The sequence below is a fragment of the Loxodonta africana genome, chromosome 19, assembly GCF_030014295.1.
Source record: "Loxodonta africana isolate mLoxAfr1 chromosome 19, mLoxAfr1.hap2, whole genome shotgun sequence".
Lineage (NCBI taxonomy): Eukaryota > Metazoa > Chordata > Mammalia > Proboscidea > Elephantidae > Loxodonta > Loxodonta africana.
Genome location: NC_087360.1, coordinates 81,013,804 through 81,036,537, shown reverse-complemented (window position 1 = coordinate 81,036,537; position 22,734 = coordinate 81,013,804). Strand labels below are relative to the sequence as shown.

Here is a 22,734-nt window from a genome sequence, read left to right as displayed (position 1 = left end):
GCCGGCAGTGCGCGGAGCGTGGGCGGCGCGGCGCCCCCTGCAGGCCGGCTGGGTCAGGACTGGCGCTGGGCGCCCTGCTCGCGCCCGTCGCTTCGGGCGCCCTCTTGAGGGGGGCAGTGGCCCCGCGGCCTCTCGGGGCTGTGCCCTGCGTCCCTGCGACTCTGTGCCTCCGTTTCCCCGACGGGGAGTGGTTCTCCGCGGGCGCTCTGCCCGTGCGCTCTCCCCGGCCTCGCCCCGCAGCGCTGCCCGCCCCTTTCGATCCGCTTCCCAGGTGGAGTCCGCACCTGACAACAGGCAGGCTGCGAGGTCGCCGGCGCGAGACCCCTACCTTTGGAAGCCTGTTCCCAGCTTCCTCGGGCGAGCCTTACTCTTAGGAGACGTTTGCTAGTTAGCTGTTAAATCGCTGATTCGGTGAGTGGTGTTCAGGGTTCCGTGATGGCAGGGTTCAGGGCAGGGACTCGGGTCCTGTCCTCCCTCCCTCCGAGGCGCGTCACTGTGTCCAGATACCGCGCAGGCACTGGGGACCCCGGGAGAGAAAGGACCTACACCACGGGTCCCGCCTTCGTGGGGCTCACACTTCAACGGGGGAAAAGCAGTGGGAATGTAAAACGCTAATCCGCTAGGGACGGAGGCTTGCGAGAAGTACCTGCCCTTATGATAAACAGAAAACCAAACGCATTGCCGTCAAGTAGATTCTGTGGCCCTATAGGACAGGGTAGAACCGTAACCCTCGTGGAAGCAGACTGTGACATCCTTCTCCCGTGGAGCGGCCGGTGGATTCGAACTTCCGGCCTTTGGGTTAGCAGCCAAGCTCTAACCACTGCGCTACCAGGGCGCTTTGCCATTATGATGAACGTGCTGAACCATCTGAAGGAGTCCTGTTCACTGAGGGGAGCGAAGGGGTGGGCGCCTGGGCCTCCTGACTAAAGTGAAACATGTGCAGGGAACCTAAGAACTGAAAGATGACAGGTGCAGCCAGGGTGCCAGATAAGGCTGGGTGATAGCTGACCTTGTGAGCCTTTTAAAGGACTTTAGCCTCCATAAACACAGAAAGCCTTTGTTGTTGGGCAGTGGGAATGGGAGTTTTGAAATACGAAGAAGGGAAGTACTACATCCCAAAAAGGAGCCCTGGTGGCTCAATGGTTAGGTGTTAGTGCTGGTTTACTAACCGAAGGGTTCCAACCCAGCAGCCACTCTGGGGGAGAAAAGACTTGGGAATCCGCCCCCATGAAGATTACAGCCTAAGAAACCCCATCCAAAAAAAAAAAAAAGAAACTTGTTGCCATGGAGTAGCGACCCTACAAGACAGAGTAGAACTGCCGAATAGGGTTTCCAAGGACGGGCCGGTGGATTTACACTGCCGACCTTTTGGTTAACAGCCCAGCTCTTAACCCCTGCTCCACCAGGGCTCCGAGAAACCCTGTAGGGCAGTTCTCCCCTGACGTATACGGTTGCTATGAGTTCGGCCCACAACAACAACGTTCCAATAGAATAAACACTTCAGTTTGGGGACTCAGACTTCACTAACATATTTAAAGCATACCTGGTCAGGAAGATGGGATGGGGAAAAGTGTTCTTTTTTTCTCATGCTTTCGATTAAATTGAATCTCTACTTGCTCCTTTGATGTCAAACAATAGCAGTGATTCATGCTCAAATAAGCCACAGCTCTGAATAGGCATGCTTGCTCTAAATTAATGACAAAAGGTTTTTACAAGCTATTGCATTATAAACTTGGAGGCATAAGTCAATGTCTGCCTTATTCTCTAATGAACGCCCAGTGCCTAGCTTATAACCCATTGCTGTCGAGTTGATTCTGACTCATAGAGACCCTACAGGACAGAGCCTCGTAGGGTTTTCAGGGAGCAGCTGCTGGACTCCAGCAGCCGACCTTTAGGTTAGTAGCTAGCTGAGCCCTTAACTTCTGTACCGCCAGGGCTCATGGTTGATGCCTATAAACATTTGAATGAGAATGAAGGAGGTAATTATTCTTAGCTCCTTGGCCTTAACTTTTAGAATATATCTAATAAAAAATTTTTTTCTAAATAAATTGTTGCATGTTAAATGTGATATTTCACCTTTGAAGTAATTCATTTCAAAAGAAAATACACAGTTCTAGTTTGCCCTTAAACAAATATTTTGAATTCATTGTGGGTTTTTTTGTTTGTTGCTGTTCTTGCTGTTATCTTGTCTAAACAATTTTCCTCTCTCTCCACCCCCTTAATGAACTTATTGTCTTCTTATATTCATTTAAACTTGGAAAAACTTAAGAACTGAAGGGCAGTACCTATATGTGTTGCATATTCTGAAAAGCTAAATTTGAATTAAATTATGAGGGACAATGTAGTAACCTTCATATTTATTTAAATCATTTTATGCAAGCTGGAAAAATGTCTGATTTATATAATCTGGGTTTTGAAATCTACCTTGACCTTCTCAAAAGAAAGATGTTTATACAATATTTATACCACAATATTTATCATTTCTAACAGATGAATGGCGTTGCAACAGACACTTCTTTGTGATTTGTGGGTACTTTATATGGAGAGCCAAGGGGAGGTTCATGGTTATAATTTTGAATCCCATTATTCTTCCCCAGCCCCACAGAGTATATTCTTTTCCCCATATAGTTTGGGGCCATTGTTTTATAGTGAACGTGAAAACTCTCAGACTGAAAGTAATTTTGATTGAAATTTATTAATCTCTTTTTTCCTAAGCCTTTCATCCCTGTGTTTTTCAATGTAAAGTTAGATTTTGCCATAAAAGTAGCAGCCCTAAGGAGCCTTCTGGAGTTACCAATATAGAGACCACCACCCCAAGAGGCAATAATGCCAGCTGAAGGAGGAAAATCCGATATGGAGAGGATTGGCCTCTTCAGTGAGATGGAATATATTACCGTTGGTGATAAATATGTGTCACCACATAGTCGTAAGTATCTTTGGTTTCCTTTACAGCCTAATGGACGAATATTTTCTACATGAAATTTTGGATTTAATATTTAAGTTAAATGATATTTTTTAACAGTCTATATTTTAAAGCATTAGTTGTAAGGGTGATTAAAGTTATAAAATTTTGATAGAGTTAAGAGAAAACTTGATTTTATAAGAGCAGGAAGCTCACTTTATTGAGCTGTTCTCCTGCATTGTCCTCCTAGGTAATTTTACTTCTCTGCAAAAGTACATGGCAGTTTTCTCCCAGAATGTGTTGATTTTAGCTTTTTGTCTTAGATGGGACATTCCACTATGCCGAGAGCATTTACGTCTGCATTCAAGGAGGCCATTCATGGTCACTTTCCTGGAAAATGAAATGTTAAATAAGTAGTAGAGGGATTTTTTAGAAAAGTCATAAATAATAAAAAAGACCTGAAGTAAATAAACATTTGAAACGTCTTAGAATTGTGGCTAGCCAATGACTACCATGTAATATAAAAAAAGAATACGCTGGTGTGGAAGCATCTCCAAGATACCACTATTAAATAAAAAACAAGGCACACAATAGTCTCTATTGTATGCTATCATTAAAAATGAAAAAGGATACATGGGGAAACATTTGCTTCGACATGCCCAAGTATTCTCTGGAAAACAATATCACTTTGTGCATGTGGAAGAGGGACTGAGTAGTCGAGAGTGGTAGGAAGATTTATTGTAAAAATGTTTATATTATTTCCTGTCCCTTCCTGCCTTCTTGTCTTTGCTTTTGGGGAGGTGTTGCCCGTTTGATCTCATATATTTGAAATAAGAAGCACATTTCTGTTTAATTTTTAGAAGATCCCAGTTATCTTGCTTATCTTTTAGAGTTTGTTTATTGTTGGTTGTGGTTTGTATCCTGTTAATGCCATGTATTTTAGGGCCTTTTTTTTTTTTAGTGTTGATTGGGAAACCCTGGTGGCGTAGTAGTTAAGTGCTACGGCTGCTAACCAAAGGGTCAGCAGTTCAAATCCGCCAGGCGCTCTTTGGAAACTCTATGGGGCAGCTCTACTCTGTCCTATAGGGTTGCTATGAGTTGGAATAGACTCGATGGCACTGGGTTTGGTTTTGTTTGGTTTAGTGCTGATTGTATTTTTTCTTCTATGAACTTCATAGTTTTTGGCTTTATATTTAGGTCTTTGGTCCATTTTGAGTTAGTTTTTGTGTATGGTGTGAGGTGTGGGTCCTAGTTCTTTTGTTTTTACGGATGGACAGCCAGTTTTGCCAGCACCATTTGTAAAGAAGACTGTCTTTTCCCCATTTAATGGACTTTGGTCCTTTGTCAAAATTTAGCTGAGCACAGGTGGATGTATTTATGTCTGGATTCTCGTTTCTGTTCCATTGGTCTATATATCTGTCGTTGTACCAGTAACAGGATGTTTTGACTACTATGGCTGTATTGTAGGTTTTGAGATCAGGTAGTGTGAGGCCTCCTACTTTGTTCTTTTTCTTCAGTAATGTGTTGCTTATCCAGGGCCTCTTTCCTTTCCATGTAAAGTTGTTCATTAGTTTTTCCATTTAGTTAAGGAATGCTTTTGATATTTAGATTGGAATTGCATTATATCTGTAGATCACTTTGGGTAGAATTAACATTTTCACACTGTTGAGTCTTCCTATCCATGAGCATGGTATGTTTTTCCATTTACACAGGTCTCTCATAGTTTCTTGTAATAGTGTTTTGCAGTTTTATTCGTATGGGTCTTTTATGTCCATAGTTAGATTTATTTTTAAGTATTTTATCTTTTTAGGGACTATTATAAATGATATTGCTTTCCTAATTTCCAAGTACTCTTTGTTGGTTTATAGGAATTCAACTGATTTTTGTATGTCAATCTTGTATCCTGCCACTCGGCTAAATCTTTCTGTTAGTTCTAGTAGTTTTCGTGTGGAATCTTTGCGGTTCTCTATGTGTAGGATCTTATCATCTATGAATAGGGATAGTATTACTTCTTCCTTTCCACTTCGGATGCCCTTTATTTCTTTTTCTTGCCTTATTGCTCTAGCTAGGGTTTCCAGCACAATGTTAAATAGGAGTGGTGATAAAGAACATCCTTGTAAAATGTTTTAATGAAAACCTCTTTGGTCTTATTGTTAATACATTCTAATTCCGAACTTTAAATGAACATTTTGAAACAGGTTTTTATTGCTCAAAACTCATAATTGGCGCAATTCAGATTTTGAAACTTCTAAGTTCCTTTACATGTTCTTTAATTACTAGTAAGCTTAAAATTATGATATTTCTAATTTATTTTTAAAGGAGCATTTAATGAGGCTGCAAGCAAAAATAAACAAATGCTACCTGGGGGATCCAAAGCAATGTCAGATCTCCAGCAGGGCTATTTTGATCCCCATTTTGTAAGGATTTTTGAAGGTGAAGGCTACATAAATCTGAACCAAGTGAGGCGTCGGCATATGATGGAAGAAGCCAAAAAAAACCTAGGCAAACCCTTTCTCCCTAGTAATGGAGAGAAAAAGCCGTACGTATTGGGGGAAAAGATTTCCTTAAACAGATTTCCTACACTCTTCTCTCCTCTAGCCTAAATTAAATGTTTCTTTATAGGATTTACTTATGTAAGATTTATTTTTAAGTATAATTCTTAGAATAATTTGTCTTAAGTGGAGATCGTTATATTGGACAATCTAGACTGAAATGATTTTGGTTAAATAGGTTCTCACTATCACATTAAATTTTAGATTATCTGTTTCATTGCTTTTTGTTAGTTTGTATAATAAAAGCCAACTAATAATGAAAATAAGCTTGTTCAAAAACCTTGCAAAAGTCAGATTGGGGGGAAAAAATTGCCTCCAGGAACATAGCTGTGTCCTTGACTATTTTTCCTCCTTTATTTCAAACTTGTATGAGTAGAAAATGTGAGATTAGGTGAAGACTTTTTCTTGATAAACAAAAAAAATTTATCAAAGGTACATTATTTTAAGGGAGACTCCAGCAAGATGGCAGCGTGAGCAGCTCTGTGCTCTAGTCCCCCCACAAAACAGCAGAAAACAAAACAAGCAGAAACTGGCAGAACCAAAGTTTTCAGAACTTTGGTAATCAGTTAAAGGGTTTCAGCAATTAAGTGAACGTTGAGTCAAGAAAAAAGCAACTTCTCTGTCCACGGTAGGAAGGCTTGCCTTGGTTTTCTGCTTGCCTGCGTTTCATCCCCTCCTTGGCCTGCTATGGCCATTGTATGGCAGTGGTAACCCCCACTCCCAGAGAGGGAGCCTGGTTTCTGGCTCAGCAGGGAGCAGAGTAGACTTTATTCACAAATTATAGTTTATTGTTTCTAACCTGTCCTGAGAATACTGAAGGATGGAAGCAGGTGCTTATCTCAGCTTGGCCTGTCTTGGCGTTCACACAGGGCAGACGGGCAGTGGGTAATGCCTAAAGACTATAATTACCTGTAGCTGCCTGGGGCTAAAGAATGTAATTAAGGCATGTGATAAGTGTTTAAGGACTGGAGGAACCCCTGGTGGTGTAGTGGTTAAGTGCTACGGCTGCTAACCAAAGGGTTGGCAGTTTGAATCTGCCAGGTGCTCCTTGGCAACTCTGTGGGACAGTTCTACTCTGTCCTATAGGGTCGCTATGAGTTGGAATCGACCCGACAACACTGGGTTTGTTTTGGTTTGGTTAAGGACTGGAAGAAGCAGCCGGGGAGAGAGTTTCTTTTCACTTTTAGGGCTTTCAAAGCCACTGTGTATGTGAGGAAATTGAGAAAGTCAAATGCATGCCCAGGGCAAAGTACATGCTCAGAAAATACCTGAGGAGACCCTACACTTTCACCTGTGCTCGGTGCAAGTCTGACTAAGGTGGTGGAGGACCCCAGCCCCCAGCAGAGCCAATTTAAAAAGATTGGGGGAGGTTGTCCCCTATCCCCACCCCTGGTGTTGAGGGAACTCTTTCTCTAGACACTAGTGAACACAAGCTAAGGAACTTTAATGTCTACACATGTCCAGGAAGAGTCATTAAACAAACAGACTACTACAACCTTCAACAATTAAAAACAAAACAGAAAACAGCAAACCCTGGAGAAGGGGGAGAATCTGATTTCCAGAGTCACCACATTATAATATTCACATCTCCCAGTTTCAACAAAATAACATTTACAAGGCATACAAAGAAAAACAAAAGGCTGGCCCTTTCAGAACAAGAAAAATAACAGAACCATCCTTGCGGAAACCCAGATAATGCACTTACTAGACAAAGACTTTAAAACAACAGTATTAAATATGTTTAAAGAGCACAAAGAAAACACAAAGAACTGAAGGAAATTTGAAAATGATACATAAATAAAATGAAGATGTCAATAAAGAGGTAGAAATAATAAAAAGGAACCAAGTGTAAATTCTGGAGCTGAAAAGTACAATAATTGACTGAAAAATTCGTGGAAGGGTTCAACAGCAGATTTAGGCAGGGTAGCAGACACAGCCGGTGAACTGGAAGATGTTGTTGTTAGGTGCCGTCAAGTTGTTTCCAACTTATTGTGACCCTGTGTACAACAGAACAAAACACTGCCTGGTCCTGTGCCATCCTCACAATCGTTGCTGTATTTGAGCCCATTGTTGTGGCCATTCTTGTCAGTCCATCTTGTTGAGGGTCTTTCTCTTTTTCTCTGACCCTTTACCTTACTAAGCATGATGTCCTCCTCCAGGGACTGATCCCTGCTGATAGTAGGTCCAAAGTACGTGAGACCAAATATCCATTTTTGCTTCCAATGAGCACTCTGACTGTACTTCTTCCATGATAGACTTGTTCATCCTTCTGGCATGGTATATTCAGTATTCTTTGCCAGTACCACAATTCAAAGATATTAATTTTTCTTTGGTTCTCCTTACTTATTGTCCACCTTTCACATGCATATCAGGTGATTGAGAATATCATGACTTGGGTCACGCACACCTTAGTCCACAACTGCTATCTTTGCTTTTTAACACTTTAAAGAGGTCCTTTGCAGATTTGCCCAGTGCAGTACATTGTTTGATTTCCTGACTGCTGCTTCCATGGGCACTGATTATAGATCCAAGTAAAGTGAAATCCTTGATAACTTCAGTCCCTTCTCCATTTATCATGATGTAGCTTATTGGTCCAGTTGTGAGAATTTTCCGTTTTCTTTATGTTGCGGTGTAATCCATACGAAGGCTGTAGGTTTATTGTTATAGTTAACTGAATTAATGGGAACTATTCTAACTTCCTAAAAACGCATAAAATTTTATTTATGTGGAACATCTAATAAGCATGAAAAATGAAAACATTATCTCATTTCAAAATTTGTGACTTTGAAAGATGGCGAAAATAAAAATTAGATTAAAAACTAAAAAATTGGTTTGTCTTTTCTAAAGTCAGGCAAGTTCGTGTCGTTGCATGTATTCTCTCTCTTTTTTTTAATGATTAACAACAACAACAAACTGTATTTAAGGTGTGGATTTGGAAGCTACTACGGAACAATAGGCGGCCCAGTCCCGTTCTTCAGTGCACAGTTAAAACCCAGAGAAAAATATCGAGCACCTGGAAAGAACTTATATACAAACCCAGGAAAGAAAGGAACTGGATATGGGTAAGATATTGTCATACTTTCATATCATTTGCTTTGAACTTAGAAAATAAAGTTGAAAATTTCTGAACCCTGAAGTCACCATTACTGATTTTCCTTCCTTAGCTATGCAAATCTTACCATTGGTAAACAGCCTTCACACTCTGCTGATTTCTACGATGAACCAAAACTAACGAGTAAGGTAAAATATACTGTTTTGAATTTTTTCCACCATTGTTTCATACACAGATATATAATATATTTTGTTTTGTTCTATCTATTTGTAATACTCGGGCAATGGCAGACTGATGTTTACGGATTGTGATAATACTTCCCTTTTTGATATTAGAGCTCCACCTCTTGCTGTGGATCCTCTCAGCTTTTCCAGGGATGAGCTTTTAACTCCTGCTGTAATTCACCACACCTGGCTTGTTGTGTGCTCTCGAGTTAATTCCGACTCATAGCAGCCCTCTAGGGCAGAGTAGAACTGCCCCATAGGGTTTCCTAGGCTATAATCTTCATGGGAGCAGATCGCCAGGTCTTTTCTACAGTGGAGCAGCTGGTGGGTTCAAACCACCGACCTTTGGGTTAGCAACCCAGTGCTTAACCACTGCGCCACAAGGCTTCTTATTGAACCATAGGTATCTACTGATATCATAATGTAAAAAGTATTATAAAAATAAAAAAAAAATTAAGTACTCCTAATTCTTAGAAGTAAAAACTGATATTTATTGAGGACCTACCATGAGATTAAATATAATCTCATTTAATCTTCACAACAGCGTTGACAGGGAGATAGTATCATCCTTGTTACAGCTGAAGAAAGTCTGACATTGAAAGAGTAAGTAGCTTTTCCAGAATCCCTGAGAAATGCAGGAAAACAGGGAGGAATGAGGGTTTGAACTACAAGCCAGTCTTTTTTCTACTACACCATATTGCCCGGATATATTATTAAAGATCTTTTCAGATGATAAATAAATTTCTGTAGCATTGCTATGAGTCAGAATCGACTTGATGGCAGTGGGGTTTTTTTTTTTTTTTTTTTTTAATTTTCTATCACGTTAACAGAATATAACAAAGGAATGTTAACAAAAAAGTGAACACAGCAGTATGTATTAAAGAATCTAGATGCTTGCATTAAAATTTAAAAGATTAGGTCTAAATTACTTTTCTTCCAATTTGAGTAATTTATGCTGTATAATAATTTTAAACTCTTTAATTTACAGAAAGAGAATGAAGCACACCGTCATTTACTTAAAGGGTCACCTTTCAAGTTAAATTCTTACCCAAAGGAATATTTTGACAATAATCCTTATTTTTCTAATAAACCTTTACCACCAATTAAAAAAGCAGAGAAGCGAGGATCAGTTGCAACCCCTTTTAAGCCCTCTTCTCCTGGTAAAAAGGTAGGTTAAAATTTTTAGAATGAAAAAAGTTTAGCATTTTAATGAATACTGACACTTGCTGTCACGTTATTTTATTGCCCATGTGAATATTAAAACTTTGTTTGGATGGATGCTAAGACATGAAACCCATTTTTTTTTTTTATAATTTTTATTGCACTTTAAGTGAAAGTTTACAAATCAAGTCAGTCTCTCACACAAAAACCCACATACACCTTGCTACACACTCCCAATTACTCTCCCCCAATGAGACAGCCCGCTCTCTCCCTCCACTCTCTTTTTGTGTCCATTTCGCCAGCTTCTAACCCCCTCCACCCTCTCATCTCCCCTCCAGGCAGGAGATGCCAACATAGTCTCAAGTGTCCACATGATCCAAGAAGCTCACTCCTCACCAGCATCCCTCTCCAACCCATTGTCCAGTCTAATCCATGTCTGAAGAGTTGGCTTCGGGAATGGTTCCTGACCTGGGCCAACAGAGGGTCTAGGGGCCATGACCAGTGGGGTCCTTCCAGTCCCAGTCAGACCATTAAGTCTGGTCTTATGAGAATTTGGGGTCTGCATCCCACTGCTCTCCTGCTCCCTCAGGGGTTCTCTGTTGTGTTCCCTGTCAGGGCAGTCATCGGTTGTAGCCGGGCACCATCTAGTTCTTCTGGTCTCTGGATGATGTAGCCTCTGGTTCATGTGGCCCTTTCTGTCTCTTGGGCTCGTAATCGCCTTGTGTCCTTGGTGTTCTTCATTCTCCTTTGATCCAGGTGGGTCGAGACCAATTGATGCATCTTGGATGGCTGCTTGCTAGCGTTTAAGACCCCAGACGCCACTGTTCAAAGTGGGATGCAGAATGTTTTGTTAATAGATTTTTATTATGCCAATTGACTTAGATGTCCCCTGAAACCATGGTCCCCAGACCGCTGCCCCTGCTATGCTGGCCTTTGAAGCATTCAGTTTATTCAGGAAACTTCTTTGCTTTTGGTTTAGTCCAACTGTGCTGACCTCCCCTGTATTGTGTGCTGTCTTTCCGTTCACCTAAAGTAGTTCTTATCTACTATCTAATTAGTGGGTGTCCCTCTCCCACCCCTCCTCCCTCCGCCCCCATACCACAAAAGAATGTTTTCTTCTGAGTTTAAATTATTTCTCAAGTTCTTATAATAGTGGTCTTATACAATATTTGTCCTTTTGTAACTGACTAATTTCACTCAGCATAATGCCTTCCAGGTTCCTCCATGTTATGAAATGTTTCACAGGTTCCTCACTGTTCTTTATCGATGCGTAGTATTCCATTGTGTGAATATACCATAATTTATTCATCCATTCATCCGTTGATGGGCACCTTGGTTGCTTCCATCTTTTTGCTGTTGTAAACAGTGCTGCAGTAAACATGGGTGTGCATATATCTGTTCATGTAAAGGCTCTTATTTCTCTAGGTTATATTCCAAGGAGTGGGATTGCTGGATCGTATGGTAGTTCTATTTCTAGCGCCAAATCGATTTCCAGAGTGGTTGTACCATTTTACATTCCCACCAGCAGTGTACAAGTGTTCCAATCTCTCCACAGCCTCTCCAACATTTATTATTTTGTGTTTTTTGGATTAATGCCAGTCTTGTTGGAGTGAGATGAAATCTCATTGTAGTTTTGATCTGCATTTCTCTAATGGCTAATGATCGCGAACAGTTCCTCATATATCTGTTAGCTACCTGAATGTCTTCTTTAGTGAAGTGTCTATTCATATCTTTTGCCCATTTTTTAATTCGGTTATTTGTCTTTTTGCAGTTGAGTTTTTGCAGTATTATGTAGATTTTAGAGATCAGGTGCTGATCAGAAATGTCATAGCTAAAAACTTTTTCCCAGTCTGTAGGTAGTCTTTTTACTCTTTTGGTGAAGTCTTTGGATGAGCATAAGTGTTTGATTTTTAGGAGCTCCCAGTTATCTAGTTTTTCCTCTACATTCTTTATAACGTTTTGTATACTGTTTATGCCATGTATTAGGGCTCCTAACGTTGTCCCTATTTTTTCTTCCATGATCCGTATCGTTTTAGATTTTATATTTAGGTCTTTGATCCATTTTGAGTTAGTTTTTTGTGCATGGAGTGAGGTATGGGTCTTGTTTCATTTTTTTTGCAGATGGATATCCAGTTATGCCAGCACCATTTGTTAAAAAGACTGCCTTTTCCCCATTTCACTGTTTTGGGGCCTTTGTCAAATATCAACTGCTCATATGTGGATGGATTTATGTCTGGATCCTCAATTCTGTTCCACTGGTCCATGTATCTGTTGTTGTACCAGTACCAGGCTGTTTTGACTACTGTGGCGGTATAATAGGTTCTAAAATCAGGTAGAGTAAGGCCTTCCACTTTGTTCTTCTTTTTCAGTAATGCCTTGTTTATTTGGGGCCCCTTTCCCTTCCATATGAAGTTGGTGATTTGTTTCTCCATCTCATTAAAGAATGTCATTGGGATTTGGACTGGAATTGCATTAAATGTATAGATCAGTCTTGGTAGAATAGACACTTTTATAATGTTAAGTCTTCCTATCCACGAGGAAGGTATGTTCCTCCACTTGTGTAAGTCTCTTTTGGTTTCTTGCAGAAGTGTACTAAGTCTTTTACATCTCTGGTAAGATTTACTCCTAAGTATTTTATCTTCTTGGGGGCTACGGTAAATGGCATTGATTTGGTGATTTCCTGTTCGATGTTCTTTTTGTTGGTGTAGAGGAATCCAGCTGGTTTTTGTATGTTTATCTTGTATCCCGATACACTGCTGAACTCTTCTATTAGTTTCAGTAGTTTTCTGGAGGATTCCTTAGGGTTTTCTGTGTATAAGATCATGTCACCTGCAAATAGAGATACTTTGACTTCTTCCTTGCCAATCTGGATGCCTTTATTTCTTTATCTAGCCTAATTGCTCTGGCTAGGACTTTCAGCACAATGTTCAATAAGAGTGGTGATAAAGGGTATCCTTGTCTGGTTCCCGATCTCAATGGGAATGCTTTCAGGCTCTCTCCATTTAGGGTGATGTTGGCTGTTGGCTTTGTGTAAATGCCCTTTATTATGTTGAGGAATTTTCCTTCTATTCCTATTTTGCTGAGAGTTTTTATCATGAATGAGTGTTGAACTTTGTCAAATGCCTTTTCTGCATCAATTGATAAAATCATGTGATTCTTGTCATTTGTTTTATTTATGTGGTGAATTACATTGTTTTTCTAATGTTGAACCATCCCTGCTTACGTGGTATGAATCCCACTTGGTCGTGGTGAATTATTTTTTTGATATGTTGTTGAATTCTATTGGCTAGAATTTTGTTGAGGATTTTTGTGCCTACATTCATGAGGGATAATATAGGTCTATAATTTTCTTTTTTGTGGTGTCTTTACCTGGTTTTGGTACCAGGGATATGGTGGCTTCATAGAATGAGTTTGGTAGTATTCCGTCATTTTCTGTGCTCTGAAATACCTTTAGTAGTAGTGGTGTTAACTCTTCTCTGAAAGTTTGGTAGAACCCTGCAGTGAAGCGTCCAGGCCAGGGCCTTTTTTTGTTGGGAGTTTTTCAATTACCTTTTCAATCTCTTCTTTTGTTATGGGTCTATTTAGTTGTTCTACCTCTGTTTGTGTTAGTTTAGGTAGGTAGTATGTTTCCAGGAATTCTTCCATTTCTTCTAGGTTTTCAAATTTATTTGAGTATAGTTTTTCATAGTAATCGGATATGATTCTTTTAATTTCAGTTGGGTCTGTTGTAATATCACCCATCTCATTTCTTATCTGGGTTATTTGCTTCCTCTCCTGTTTTTCTTTTGTCAGTTTGGCCAGTGGTTTATCAATTTTGTTGAGTTTTTCAAAAAACCAGCTTTTGGTCTTGTTAATTCTTTCAATTGTTTTTCTGTTCTCTAATTCATTTAGTTCAGCTCTAATTTTTATTATTTGTTTTCTTCTGGTGCCTGTGGGTTTCTTTTGTTGCTCTCTTTCTATTTGTTCAAGTTGTAGGGATAATTCTTTGATTTTTGGCCCTTTCTTCTTTTTGGATGTGTGCATTTATTGATATAAATTGGCCTCTGAGCACTGCTTTTGCTGTGTCCCAAAGGTTCTGATAGGAAGTGTTTTCATTCTCATTGGATTCTATGAACTTCTTTATTCCATCCTTAATGTCTTCTATAATCCAGTCTTTTTTGAGCAGGGTATTGTTCAGTTTCCAAGTGTTTGTTTTCTTTTCCCTGCTTTTTCTGTTGTTGATTTCTACTTTTATGACCTTATGGTCAGAGAAGATGCTTTGTAATATTTCAATGTTTTGGATTCTGCTAAGGCTTGCTTTATGGCCTAATATGTGGTCTATTCTAGACGATGTTCCATGTGCACTAGAAAAGAAAGTATACTTGGTTGCCATTGTGTGGAGTGTTCTGTATATGCCTAGGAGGTCAAGTTGGTTGATTGTGGCATTTAGATCTTCCGTGTCTTTATTGAGCTTCTTTCTGGATGTCCTGTCCTTCACCGAAAGTGGTGTGTTGAAGTCTCCTACTATTATTGTGGAGCTGTCTATCTCACTTTTCAGTGCTGATAGGGTTTGTTTTACGTATCTTGCAGCCCTGTCATTGGGTGCATAAATATTTAATACGGTTATATCTTCTTGGTTTATTGTCCCTTTAATCATTATATAGTGTCCTTCCTTATCCTTTCTGATGGATTTAACTTTAAAGTCTATTTTGTCAGAACTTAATATTGACACTCCTGCTCTTTTTTGATTGTTGTTTGCTTGATATATTTTTTTCTATCCTTTGAGTTTTAATTTGTTTGTGTCTTTAAGTCTAAGGTGTGTCTCTTGTAGGCAGCATATAGATGGATCTTGTTTTTTAATCCATTGTGCCACTCTCTGTCCCTTTATTGGTGCATTTAGTCCATTTACATTCAGGGTAATTATGGATATGTATGAATTTAGTGCTATCATTTTGATGTCTTTTTTTGTGTGTTGACAGTTTCTTTTTCCCACTTGATTTTATGTGCTGAGTAGATTTTCTTTATATATTGTCCTTTCCTCATATTTGTTGTTGTTGATTTTGTTTCTGCTGAGTCTGTATTTTTCCCTTGTATTTTATTTTGATGAGTAGGATAGTTTGTCTCCTTCATGGTTACCTTATTATTTATCCCTATATTTCTAAATTTAAAACTAACTTTTATTTCTTTGTATCGCCGTATCTTCCTCTCCATATGGAAGGTGTATGGTTACATTTCTTAGTCCCTCTTTATTATTTTAATGTTGTCTTCTTTTGTATAATAACATCGCTGTTACCCTGTTTGGGGCTTTTTTTTTTTTTTTTCCTATAATCTTGTTTGTTTTTTTGGATTTCCTTCTCTGGGTTGACTTCTGGTTGCTCTGCCCAGTGTTCTAGTCTTGGGCTGATACCTGATATTATTGATTTTCTAACCAAAGAACTCCCTTTAGTATTTCTTGTAGTTTTGGTTTGGTTTTTACAAATTCCTTAAACTTGTGTTTATCTGGAAATGTCTTAATTTCACCTTCATATTTAAGAGACAGTTTTGATGGATATATGATTCTTGGCAGGCAATTTTTTTCCTTCAATTTTTTAAATATGTCATCCCATTGCCTTCTTGCCTGCGTGGTTTCTGCGGAGTAGACCGAGCTTATTCTTATTGGCTTTCCTTTCGTTTATCCCTCGCTGCTCTTATAATTCTCTCTTTATCTTTGGTTTTGGCAAGTTTGATTATAATATGTCTTGGTGACTTTCTTTTAAGATCTACCTTATGTGGAGTTCGATGAGCATCTTGGATAGGTATCTTCTCATCTTTCACAGTATCAGGGAAGTTTTCTGCCAACAATTCTCAACAATTTTCTCTGTATTTTCTGTTATCCCTCCCTGTTCTGGTACTCCAATCACTTGTAGGTTATTTCTCTTGATAGAGTCCCACATGATTCTTTAGGTTTCTTCATTTTTTAAAATTCTTTTATCTGATTTTTCTTCAAATATATTAGTGCCAAGTGATTTATCTTTGAGTTCAGAAATTCTAACTTCTACTTGCTCAATTCTGCTCCTCTGACTTTGTATTGAGTTGTCTAATTCTGTAATTTTATTGTTAATCTTCTGAATTTCTGATTGCTGTCTGTCTATGGATTTTTCCAGCTTGTTAAACTTTTCATTATGTTCCTGAATAATCTTTCTGATTTCTTCAGTTGCTTTATCTGTGTGTTCCTTGGCTCCTTCTGCGTATTGCCTCATTTCCTTCTTGATGTCTTGAAGGGTTCTGTATATTAAACTTTAGTATTCTGCGTCTGGTAATTCCAGGAATGCACTTTCATCTAGAAGATCTCTGGATTCTTTGTTTTGAAAGCCTGTTGAGGTGATCATGGCCTGTTTCTTTATGTGACTTGATACTGACTGTTGTCTCCGAGCCATCTATAAGTTATTGTATTAGTTTATGCTTGCTTACTGTGTCGTAGCTGCTTGCTTTGTTTTGTTTTGGTAAACCCCTATGGGTTGCTTGAGTGAGCTTTCTTGATTATTTTCACCTTTGGAGCTCTGGTGTCCTGTCCCCAGCTGGCTAGAGCTGTTACCAGGTATATCAGTCTAGGAGTCCATTCAGTTTTCTTGTATGAATTCAGCTCAGGTTTCCAGGTAGCTGATATCAAGTGTGTAGTACAGGCTCTGTCCTACAGTCTAAGAGGGGCAGTGGTGATTGGCGTATATACTGGTATCTGATTGCAGCAGAGGGGTCACACTCTGAACAAGGCAGAGGGCTGAGAGCCAACCCCCAAGTGTCTCTGAGGAAAATGCATCTGTGTTCCCTAGAGCGTGCTGGTGGGTGGATTCTGCAGAGGGACCATGGGCACCCAAAGTTTTGGGTTGTAAGGACTGGGAGGTACCAGTTATCTTTGGACCCCTGTCACGGGTGGCTGGGTGACCTGAGTGGAGCTACCAGTCCTTAGGTTCCTGATGTTGGTAGGTGAGGACCTTATTTAATAGGCAAAGCAATGTCAAATGTCAAACACCCACCTCTCCACTGCACAGCTGGAATGGTTGGAGTTTGCCAACAAGGGCCCTTTCTCCTGAAATAGGCCCACACAGGTCCATGCAGAAGGGAAAGGTGTTCAAGGTCCACAGACAGTTTATGCCTGGACAGGAGCTGCTTCTGTCCTGGCCTCCCCCGGTTAATGGAGCTAGCAAATTATCTTTTCCCCCAGTTGGAAATTTTTTCCCTCCCCAAGGCTGAGAGGACAGCTCCAGGTGCTCTCCAGGGTCTATCTCAGGCCTAGGGATTCAGCCACTGAAGCTGGCTTGGGAGTGGCGGGGGGGGGGGGGGGGGGCGTGGTAAAATATCCGCAAGTACTTAGCTTTTGCCGAGATTGCCCTTCTCCTCAGGTCCCTTCTCCTCAGGTCCCGGAGGTGTGAGTGGGCTGTGTGTCTGCTGCTTCTCCCTGAGGAAACTGTGTTCTCCTCAGGTCCCGGAGGTGTGAGTGGGCTGTGTGGCTGGGTGCTTCTCCCTGAGGAAACTGGCCGAACGCTAGTGCCAGCCCGCCACCGCCGCCGCTCCGGGAATGGTGCCTGAGGGCTCCCCTCGATTCATGTCTGGTAACACCTCTCCGCTTCTGAACGGTCTCTTCCTCCCCCTGCCCCTCAGTTGTTGTCTAAGCTTGCCTTTAACGCTCGGCGCTCCCAGCTTGTCACAAATATACTCGTTTCACTTGTTTTTTCGGGTCTTTGTTGTAAAGAGCACTCCACAGAAGCGTCTGTCTATCCCACCATCTTGGCTCCCCGCATGAAACCCATTTTTTCAAAATAATGTAAAGTCAGAAAGCTTGGCTGATATAGAGGGTAACGAAGCTCTTGCGATGAAGTAATTATTCATCACTTCAAATGTGCTTCAGTTTCCAATAAATTCTTGAAGTGCCTGTTGAAATCCTAGGCCTAGTTTTTCCCGTAACCATAAAAAGTCAAACACCATTTAGCTCTGGAAATGGCTATTAAAATCCAGTATCTCCTTCTGCAGAAGTTGACAAGTGTGAATAAAAATAGAAGTGCTTCTGACTCCCTCTGCCCCGACTCCCTCTGCCCCCATGAATTGCCTGTTCTTTTTTTTTCTTTTTTGAAGATTTTATTGTGGTTTAGGCAAAAGTTTACAGGGCAAATTAGTTTCCCAATCAGCAATTTATACACAGCCTGTTTCACGACATTGGATGCAAACCCCTGAGCATGTCAGCACTCTCCCCACTTCCTCCCTGGGTTCCCCAAGTCCATTCACCTAGTGCTTCTGCCCTTACCTTCCTTCTGAACTTTGCTTTTGAGCACATGCTGCCCTGTAGGTCTCATATAGTTGATTGTTCTGAGGTGTACATTCCTCACTGGTGTCACTGGTCATTTGATAGGCCTGTCTATTGTGTGGCTATAGTATGATCTCTGGGAGTGATTTTAGTTCCACGTTTGAAGGGTGTCTAAGAGCCATAGTCTCGGGGGTTCCATCATTATCTATCAGACTAGTAAGCCTGGTCTTACTTGTGTGTTTGAATTTTGTTCTACATCTCTCTCCCACTCTGTCCATGGCCTACTATTGTGGTCCTGGTCAGAGGGGTTGGTAGTAGTGGCTGGGCATCATCTAGTACTTCTGGTCTCAGGCTAGTGGAGGCTGAGGTTCATGTGGTCCATTAGTTCTTTGGACCAATAGTTGCCTTGAGTCTTTGGTTTTCATCACTCTTCTTTGCTCCACATGGGAAGAGACCAATTGTTATATCTTAGATGGCCGCTTGCAAGCTTTTAAGACCACATTCGCTACTCACCAAAGTAGGATATAGAACACCATCTATATAAATATGATATGCCAATTGACCTAGATGTCCGTGAGACTATGGTCCCTAGCGCTCCAGCCCAGTATCTCAGTCCCAGGAGATGTATGGTTATGGCTAGGAAGTTTTCATGACTGTGTCTGCTGTGTGCAATATTGTGTATGTATTTGCAGCATTGTTGTTAAGGTCATTGTTAGGTGCCATGGAGTTGGTTCCGACTTGTAGTGACCCTATCAAAACACTGCCGGGTCCTGAACCATCCTCACAGTGCTTGTTATGTTTGACCCCATTGTTGCAGCCACTGTGTCAATCCATCTTATTGAGGGTCTTCCTTGTCTTCGCCGACCCTCTACTTTACCAAGCATGATGTCCTTCTCCAGGGACTGGTCCCTCCTGATAACATGTCCAAAGTATGTAAGATGCAGTCTCGCCATTCTTGCTTGTACGGAGCATTCTGGTTGTACTTCTTCCAAGATAGATTTATTTGTTCTTTTGGCAGTCCACAGTGTATTTAATATTATTTGCCAACACCACAATTCAAAGGCTTCAGTTCTTCTCAGGTCTTCCTTATTCATTGTCCAGATTTCACATGCATATGATGTGATTAAAAATACCATGGCTTAGGTCAGGTGCACCTTAGTCCTCAAGGTGACATCTTTGCTTTTCAACACTTTAAAGAGCAGATTTACCCAATGCAATGCGTCTTTTGATTTCTTGACCACTGCTTCCATGGGTCTTGATTGTGGATCCAAGTAAAATGAAATCCTCAACAACTTCAGTCTTTTCTCTGTTTATCATGATGTTGCTTGTTGGTCTAGTTGTGAGGATTTTTTTTTTCTTCATATTAAGGTGTAACCCATACTGAAGGCTGTAGTCTTTGACCTTCATCAGTAAGTGCTTCAAGTCCTCTTTGCTTTCAGCAAACAAGGTTGTGTGCATAATGCAGATTGTTAGTGAGTCTTCCTGCAATCCTGATGCCCCGTTCTTCTTCATATAGTCCAGCTTCTCGGATTATTTGCTGAGCGTACAGATTGAATAGGTATGGTGAAAGGATACAACCCTGATGCACACCTTTCCTGACCTTAAACCACGCAGTATCCCCTTGATCTGTAAGGTGCATAACAACAGATTTACTGCAATGAACCCCATTTGGCCATGTTGCCTTAATCTTTAAATGTAGTTCTGTATATTATTTGCTAGTATGTTGTAAGTATTTTTGCAGCAATAATTTTAAGTAGGATTGCTCTCATACCTTTTTTTTGGTATGTCTTGTCCTAATTTGATATAAGTGGATACTGGCATCTTAAAAGAATTGGGGTGCTTTTCTTCTTTTTCTGTGTTCTGTAACAGTTATGGGGTTGTTATGAGTCGGAATCGACTCGACGGCAGTGGGTTTGGTTTGATTTTATGAGTTAAAATAACTAGAATTATCTATTCTATGAAACCTGGAGTGAATTCTCCTAGGAAGTGTTCTGAACTTAGCTCTAATTTGGGGATAGTTCTTTGTCAACTTTCTCAATTTCTGGCATTGTGTCTCTTTTTAGGTTTTCTATCTCTTCTTGAATCAATTTTCATCATTTATATTTTCTTAAAAAGCCATTCATTTCATTCAGGTTTTCAAGTTTATTAACATAGAGGTTTGCAAAAATATTATTTTGTATTTATTTTGATATTCCACCACTTCTTTGCCACTCTTAATGCTAATGTAAATTTATCTATTTTTTAAAGCATCATCTGGTGGGTTTATTTACTATATTTATTTTTCTATTTTTAGTTAATACATTTGCTTTTACTTTAATTAATTAATTTTACTTTTCTTAAGTTTTCTTTTTATTTGTTGCTCTTCAAAATAATCCGTGTGTCCTCAATTTGGAAAACCTTGAAAAATTACAACCATGTCTTACAAATGAATTAAACCTTTGTGTGTACTTGACTTAGACACAATGAGAGAAAGGATGCCTAATTAAATGGGCTATTAGGATGCCATAGACTTTTCTTGGTGACTGTGTATAATATGAAGATAAAAATCCTGTCAAATCAGTTTAAAAAGTCAAGGCAAATATTTGTCTGTTTTGTGTATAAACAAACAAAAAAATCAAACCAGTTGTCGTCGAGTCGATTCCGACTCATAGCGACCCTATAGGACAGAGTAGAAGGAGCATCTGGTGGATTCGAACTGCTGACCTTTTGGTTAGCAGCTGTAGCACTTAACCACTACGCCCTAGGGTTTCCATTTTGTCTATAGGTTGTAAAATATTTTGATTTCTTTTAGTAGACTATAAGCAAAGTATAAAGTAGATCATATTTTCCTCTCACCTTTTTTTTTTTTTTTTTTGTCTTCCCCATCATTGACTGGCATCCTGTAAACTCATGTTGCCCTAGGCTTCTGTTTGGCAAACTTTATCCTTGGTCTCTTTTCCCACCCTTTGGTTCTGAGCCCTAACTCCCTTCCTCATCAAAGCATATCTGACCTCTACGTTTCATTCGCTCATTAATAAGCCCACCCCCTATCCAGGTGATGACTGATCTGATAAACCGTCTCTAAAATATTAAAGCATGGCAGTAGTTTGGAATATTGCCTTTGTATACATATTTGTATTTTAATAGAGAACTTTCAGAGTTCTGTTAACCCCACAGAATTGGTGGTAGGGAGACTCTTTGCTGGTATTTGAATTAAACGGTACAGATAACTGTCTCTAAATGTAAAACCAGCTCCATAAAAAATACAAAAATATGTAATAACTTTTTCAAAATGTAACTTTGTACAAGCATTTTACAAAACCACATTAAATTGTTTTGTTTTTATTTGTAGGCTGGTGGAATGAAGGCAGGAACATTTGACCCTTTTCCTTCACACTCTGCTGACCCGTATGTGATTAAAATGCCAAGACAGATTTCCGGCAAAATTGATAAGATTTTTCATCCACCAGGTGGACCAAAAAGCAGACCAATGATAAGTATAATGACTTTAAACGTCAAAAGGTAGGAATATCTTACATTTAACCCATAAACCAAGAAAAATTGTTTTCAACTTTTAGACTTCTTCGAAAGAATACATTTTATACATGCCTTTAAAAATGACAGATTTTGGCAACTTTAGAAGTTATTCTTTTCCATCTTCCGAAATACTCAGTCGAGGAAGCTTAATTTATCTGTACCAAACTACCCTGTCCATAATTTTTAAGCAAATCTATGATGCTTTATTTTAAGTCATTGGGGCTATTTAGATACATGAAATACATTTAGTGGTACATGTTACCAGTGTCTGTTTCTCACAGGGCGCTTTTGGCCCTTGTTAAATTATCATACATGTGGGGGCTTCAGGTTCTCAGCAGCTGTGAGGAATCCTAAGACCCTTGAGATTTGTGTCCTTAGCTTTGAAATAGCCTTCAATGAGAATAATGAACATTCACGTTAATTAAAAATGCTGTTCCTAACACATTATAAATGCTTTGAGAAAAACTATACGTATATTATTAAAATTTCATAAATCTTCAATTTTATTCAGGTTTTGAGAGTGCCCATAGGAAGTCCTTAGGAATTCAGAATTTAAATTAGAAAAAGACAATCTGTCATTCTTTTTTTACTTGTGCAAGATCAGAAATAACTAAGCGGAAGACTTCATTTGATTACCTTTCTGTCTATTTTTTGAAATAGTTTTATTACCATTTATGCTAACTTACATATTTCTAACTGTGACATAATTATACACTGAATTAGGTAAAGGACACCAAATTCACATGCTTTTACTAAAACAGGAGTACACTTTTATCAATTGCATACAGCGATTATAATAATACCAACATTATTGTTGCTATCAGTTGCTGTTAGGTCAATTATTATATCATAAAAATACGGCTGCCCTTCATTACAAAGGCGTACTCCTGATTCACTACCCCTTAACTTCATTAGAAGCATCTATTTACCAACAGAGGTAACCAGCTAAGGACTGTTTTGAAAATATTAGTGGTGTGTGTCATGTTTACCTAACCAGAAATACAATTTTAAATCCGTGACTTCTTTTGGAAAAGAACATGCATAGTCAGTTGATACTGTATTAAAACTTT

General features: G+C 39.6%; 1 protein-coding gene across 1 annotated transcript; it reads left to right on the top strand.

The window, feature by feature from the left end:
- Positions 1 to 128: 128 nt before the first annotated feature.
- CFAP96 (cilia and flagella associated protein 96) lies at positions 129 to 21,964 on the top strand. The gene is made up of 6 exons (XM_023551198.2): positions 129 to 2,926; positions 5,222 to 5,441; positions 8,379 to 8,516; positions 8,619 to 8,694; positions 9,719 to 9,898; positions 21,480 to 21,964. The coding sequence occupies exons 1-6, from the start codon at positions 2,827 to 2,829 to the stop codon at positions 21,651 to 21,653; spliced, it is 888 nt and encodes a 295-aa protein (XP_023406966.1). The 5' UTR covers positions 129 to 2,826; the 3' UTR covers positions 21,654 to 21,964.
- Positions 21,965 to 22,734: the final 770 nt, after the last annotated feature.